At 41.3% G+C, this 6,033-nt stretch overlaps 1 protein-coding gene across 2 annotated transcripts in view; it reads right to left on the bottom strand.

Moving 5' to 3' along the window:
• Positions 1–6,033, bottom strand: part of LOC147018303 (prolyl 3-hydroxylase 1-like) — a 144,876-nt gene that overhangs the window by 12,048 nt on the left and 126,795 nt on the right. For both annotated transcript variants that reach the window (XM_085897840.1, XM_085897842.1), the window contains exon 12: positions 5,851–6,001. In XM_085897840.1, coding sequence (XP_085753966.1) covers positions 5,851–6,001 — 151 coding nt within the window. The remainder of the gene's footprint in view (positions 1–5,850; positions 6,002–6,033) is intronic.

The raw sequence follows: 6,033 nt of genomic DNA, 5'->3' as shown, positions 1-6,033 counted from the left end.
ATCGTTGAAAAAATATATTATGACATCATAGGTGACTTGGTTCAGCAGCCATCTTGTTTTGAATTAAAAAAAAAAATTTCTCCAGAACGGCTGGGCAGATTGAGGCAAAGCTTTACACACACATTCCCCATGAGGTCCTTTTTCAAGTTTGTTAATTTCTTATTGATAGGTCACATGGTTTGGCAGCCATCTTGAATTTACCCTAAAACCTTCAAAAATCTTCTTCTCCAGAACAGCTGGTCAGATCAAGGGGAAACTTCACAAACCTATTGCACACGAGCAGGGAATATAAGTTTGTTAATTTCTAATTGATAGGTCACATGGTTTGGCAGCCATGTTGGATTCAAGAATTATATTCAATAATGTTTTCTCTGGAACCACATAACCTATCGAAGCGAAACTTGGGAAATATAATCTACCCCCATGCCTGCAAGAGGGTAAAAATTATGATGTCACAAGTCGCAAGGTTTGGAGGCCATCTTGGATCGAAAAACACATCTTGCCCGATCAACACGAAACTTAACAAGCATAATCCGCTTCCCCATTAGATGGAGAATTTAAATTTATGTTGTAATAGGGCACATGGAACAGCAGCCATATTGGATTGAAAATTAATAACTTTAAAAGTCTCCTTCTCTGAAACGGCTGAACAGATCGAGTAGTCCGTGAGCCAGACAAGATATCGGTACCATCTGGGGGCACCAAACGAAACTTATTTTTATTGATGGTGTACCTATATACTTCACAAAAATGCATTATGGACATTTCAAACTCACAGCTTAAGTTTTTTATAGCATAATTAATGTTTTTGTGCAAAATACACAAAATGTACAATTTTGTCATCCATGTTTTAATGATTAAATGGCTGGACAGGCCAAATGAAAATAAATTTTCATAATGAAGTTGTGTTGTGTGTGTCTGAAAGTGATTATACTTAAGGAATATATCAAATATATTGCAATAACATAAAAATGTGATTGTAATTTCTCTTTGCGTCCTAATCTCTGCGACTCGATAATTGCGCAATATTGATCAATAGCATAACTATTTACTGCTAATGGACTCTGTAACATTTATTGAGAATTTCTTCATATTTGATTAAGTTATTAAGGTGAAATAACCTCTCGTTTATTATACGAACATCCATAGTCAAGTTTGTTTTGCAGTCGACAGCTTGTCTTCATTTCACCGATCTTCAATACCAAGTAAGACCATTTTATTCCTAAGTTATTTTATACCTTGTTGATCTTAAATTTGATAACCTTACTTAAGTCATAGTTAATATGTATTTCAGCTGCAGCAAAATTGGAAATTATTCAAGGATCCAGAGAATAAAATTATAATAGAGTGGATACATTCAAATGACAATAGTGTACTTAACCAGTTTATATCTTTTCAGGTGACTCTGTGACTGTATGGAGGTAACACTCTACAATGATACATGATGGACTCACCAAAGAAAAAACAGAAAATGCAATCATTGAAAGAAAGGGCTTGCATTATTTCTCCCAAGCAGACTTCAGAATCTGAACTGACCAAACCCAGAGACGATGAATCTGTTGGTGTATTACTCCATGCAGCCAACTTACAGAATTTTGGGCCCATCCTGGAACTTAAAGAAGATGAATACGGCGAAAAGTTGTTCTACCACAGAGACTGTAGATCTGATTTTATACACAAGAAAATGCTTCAGAAGTTCCAAGAACCTGACTCTGAGCCGGAATGTTCCACCAAAAGGAGAAAATATTCTCGTGCTCCTTCAAAGACATCTCGTGTCTTAGACCCTGTATGTATCTTCTGTGAGAAGGAAAGCAAATATGTGGCTGGTTCGAACACCAGGGAAACACTCCTACAGTCCAGAGAACTCAGGTCAGATGAAACAGTGAGAAGTGTTGCTCAGGCCAAATTGGATCAGAGAATACTTGCCATTACATCCAGAGAGTTGGTTGCTGCCGAGGCTCATTACCATAAATCATGTTACCGCAAATACACCCGTGGAGCAATGGAGAAAACATCAAAAGTCACTGAAGATGATGACGCTTATCTGGCAGCAGAGCGGAGGCCTACCTTCTTCTGTTCAAGCATGTGCGCAAGACATTATTTGTTCAACCTGAAGTTGTCAGAATGATGGAACTGACTGAAAAGTTGTTGAATTTCCTGCACGAACTTGGCATCAATGATGTGAAACCCTCGACGAAGAAACATATTTGCCGGAAGCTAGAATGTGAATTCAAGAAGTCACTTCATTTCGTCTCTGATGAAAAAGGAAAACTTCTTGTATATCCAGATGGCCTTTCCTTGCAGCAGGTAGTGGTCAAAATGATGAAGGCCGAAGAACAACTACAGGATGCAAAGTACTCAGATGATATTGAGAACATTGTCAAACTTTCTGCGAACCACTTGAGAGGACAAATTAAAAACATGAAAGAAAAGCCTTGGCCTCCACACACTGCTGAACTGAAATCTGGCTATACTGAATTGCCAGAATCTTTAAAGATGTTTCTAAAACTGCTACTTCATGGAACAGAACAAGATGGAACGCAGAAGGTGGAACGAGTTGTCCAATCGGTAGGTCAGGATTGTATCTATGCTGTCAGTAGAGGAAAAGTCGTCCCTGCTAAACACATATTGCTACCATGGGGTGTTAAGTCACTGACAGGAAATGTTGAGCTCATCAAAATGCTCAATTACCTTGGCCATAGTGTTTCCTACTCCAAGCTGGAAGAAATAGACACTGCATTGTGCCTTCAAAAGCAGATGAAAGAAGCAGACCGAGGTGTAGTTCTACCATCATCTTCCCATCCGTGCATTCCCTCCTCACTTGCCTATGACAACATAGATAGGCTTGAAGAAACTTTAAGTGGTGCTTTTAGTGGTCGCGGTATGCTCGCTGCGCTTAAATTGTTGATGCCACATGATCACTTCAGAGATGTATTCGCAAAACTGGGAAAAGAATGGCAGCTCACTGATGAAATTCTATTCTTAAGGTCTTGGAAGAATCCACATGTTGTCTCTACGTAAGCCAGTCAGAAATCTGTGATGTGAATGAGATGCGATATGAACTGTTCCGTGTAAAAGATGGAAACGTAGAATCTGGACAGTTGCCACCCTGCCAAAACTGTCTGCATCTACATGCAACGAGGGCCAACTATCAGGCTGCCATCTGGCACAGAGCATTGCAGGCAGACCCAGAAGTCCCAAGTCTGCTGGAGAACAAAGGCTGGTCCTTGGGTGATGACGGAGAACTTGTTATCAACGGGATGACAGCTGCACCAGCACCAAACACAGTCTTGGAGTTCCTGTCTTGCAAATGCAAGAAGTCATGCAAGTTGCCCACCTGCCAGTGGATGGTGAATGGACTGCACTGTACTCAGGCCTGCTTACTGCAGGAATGTGAGAACATGAAAGACGAGGAGGTCCATGCTGAGCAGGAAGAGGGATCTGATGGTTTGGACAGTGTCAGCGATAGTGACACATTATAAACAATAATCAATATCATTTGGTGTGATTCAATTCATGTAATTCTCTCCAGTGGTACATCCCATGGAAATGGACTTGTGTTTTTCATGTTGTTGGTGTCAATAAATACTTGTGAGTACACAATGTGTTTGTTCTTATGTCAGAAAATATGACGTTTTTCTGAGTATACCCCACCTATGTTTAAAAGGCTCTACTGAGCTTAAGCTGTGAGTCGCAGATGTCCATCATGGTGCATTGAGTTACAGATACATATAGCTATCAGAAAATCACAATAAAGTTTGGTGCCCCCAGGTGGTACTAATTGGTCAAAATCAGGCGACTGGCTCACGGACTAGAGGCAAAATTCCACATGTATGACCGCCTCTCCATGACGAACAAAAAGTTCTCCCCCCCCCCCCCTTGATGTACGACACATCGTTTGGCAGCCATATTGGATTGAAGGGAAAAATATTAATTAATGTTTACTCTGGAACTGCAACATCAATAAATGTGAAACTTCAGAAAGATGATGCAGCAGGCATGCGGAATGAAGTGTTTAAATTTCAACTTGATCGGCCCCATGTTTTGGCAGCCATATTGGATTAAAGGATAAATATTAATTAATGTTTACTCTGGAACCGCTGCTTCAATATATGCAAAACTTCACACCTATAATCAAGCCGACATGTGAAACGTAGGTTTAAAATTTCAACCCGATCGGCCACACGGTTTGGCAGCCAGAAATATTTAATTATTTGAATCTAAGAACTTTTCAATTTTTGGTTTTTTTTCCAGAAGGCTCACTTGGCTGCACCAGAAAGCGTTTGAGGGTACAGGAATAGCAATTCAATTGAAACCGCCAATGTCCCCAGGAAAAAGGGCTAACTGCATACGTAAGAACAAGATTGAACACTTTGTGCTACCTGGTTCCTAACTTGTCAGTCCCACGCTGTATTGAAGCAGGGCTGTATTTGTATCACTCTTAAATAATGTTTTCTCTGGAACCACTTATCCTATCGAAGCAAAACTTTGTGACTGTCATCTCCAGAAAGGCTCACGTTGTATCAAAGGCGGACGTCTGGGTACCCGGTCATCACTGCCAGCAGTTATAAAGTGGCAGTTCTAGTTATTATTCTTCTTGCATATGGCAGCTTGGCTGCCAGGTAGCTATAATTTTGTTGGGGGGTAACTATGCTGCTGATGCTGTGCCGCTATACCAGTACACTGGTACTCATTTCGCCAACCTCCAAAGGATGATAGGCTGAGTCAACCCCACCTGGTGTTAATTCAGTGGCCAACAGGGCTCAAATTCAGGACACTAAAATCCCAAGCCAGCCACCCTAAGCACTAACCCAACACCAGGCTTAGTGCCCCAGTTAATAGAAGCGAGTCGCTGAAAACGCAAGCAATGCATGCCAGAAAGGCCTCGTTAGCATTCATACATCATTTTGAAAGTCTCGTATTGACACCTACCCCAGGGAGAGGCAGATGGGTTATCACATCAGTGAAGACAGCAGAACAAGTGACAGACAATTCTCTAAATGCACACGTAGAATAGCAAGCTAGTAATTACCTTCCACCACCGAAGGTGGATGGGGGTTATCTTTTCACCCCTATTTTTGTCTGTTTGTGTGTTTGTCTGTCTCTGAGCAGGATATCTCAAAAGGTTATGGATGGATTCGGATGAAACGTGGTGGGCAGGTTGGGTTTGTGAGATGGACGAAGCGGTTAGATTTCGATGAAGATCCGGATCCAGATACTAGAATTTTAAAAAGTGATTCTTCACCATTGAGAGATAGGGCCAAAAACGATGTATAGCAGGATTTTCAAAAAGCTGTCGACGGATTCGGACGAAACTTGGTGGATGAGTTGGGTTTGTGACAAGAAGAAGCCGATTCGATTTTGGTTCAGTTCCGGATGCGAATTCGGCATCTCAGTGGGATACAAAACGTGAACTGTTTGGCCTGGCGGAGGTATGCGCTCCACTGCGTGCCCTTCTGGTTTTTACTGTGAAACAATGGGACTTGTGTTTGCTGATTTTATTTTTGACACTCAGTTGTGAATGTGATTTTTCCACACACTCAAATGCAGTGGATAAAGTACTCAAGATGAATTTTGGAGTTGGAAAAATGGGATGCATTTCCATATGAAGAAGCTTTGGATGTACCTCAGTTATGTTGCTTCATCATTTTTTACAACCTCAATAACCCTAACCCTCCTGACTACGCGTTGGGACAAGATAAAGGGATCAACATGCTCAGATGCCATGTGACAAAATAGGTGCAAATGATTCTCTCAAAGTAATCGGCATAATCTACTCTTTGATCCCTCAACAGGTAACCATTTCTGTTAACCTGCAAAAGTGAAAATCAACAAAACCAGAAGACTTACTGTCAAGTGCAGTCCGACAAACGAGGTGGGAAAAGGAGAAGAAGAGTGGACTCTTGAGGCGAAAGTATGAATGGATTATCTGTCTGGCCTTCTCGCTTACGTCATAGAAGAGCTTTGCCAATGGCAAGGGGATCCGACCGTCTTGTGCATACTGTGGGAATTTGGGGCAAGGAAGATGAGAGA

The sequence above is a fragment of the Eptatretus burgeri genome, chromosome 10 (assembly GCF_056783735.1).
Source record: "Eptatretus burgeri isolate ZD-2024b chromosome 10, Ebu_testis_v1, whole genome shotgun sequence".
Lineage (NCBI taxonomy): Eukaryota > Metazoa > Chordata > Myxini > Myxiniformes > Myxinidae > Eptatretus > Eptatretus burgeri.
The sequence above is the reverse complement of the archived record's forward strand: the minus strand, read 5'-3'. Positions and strand labels throughout refer to the sequence as shown.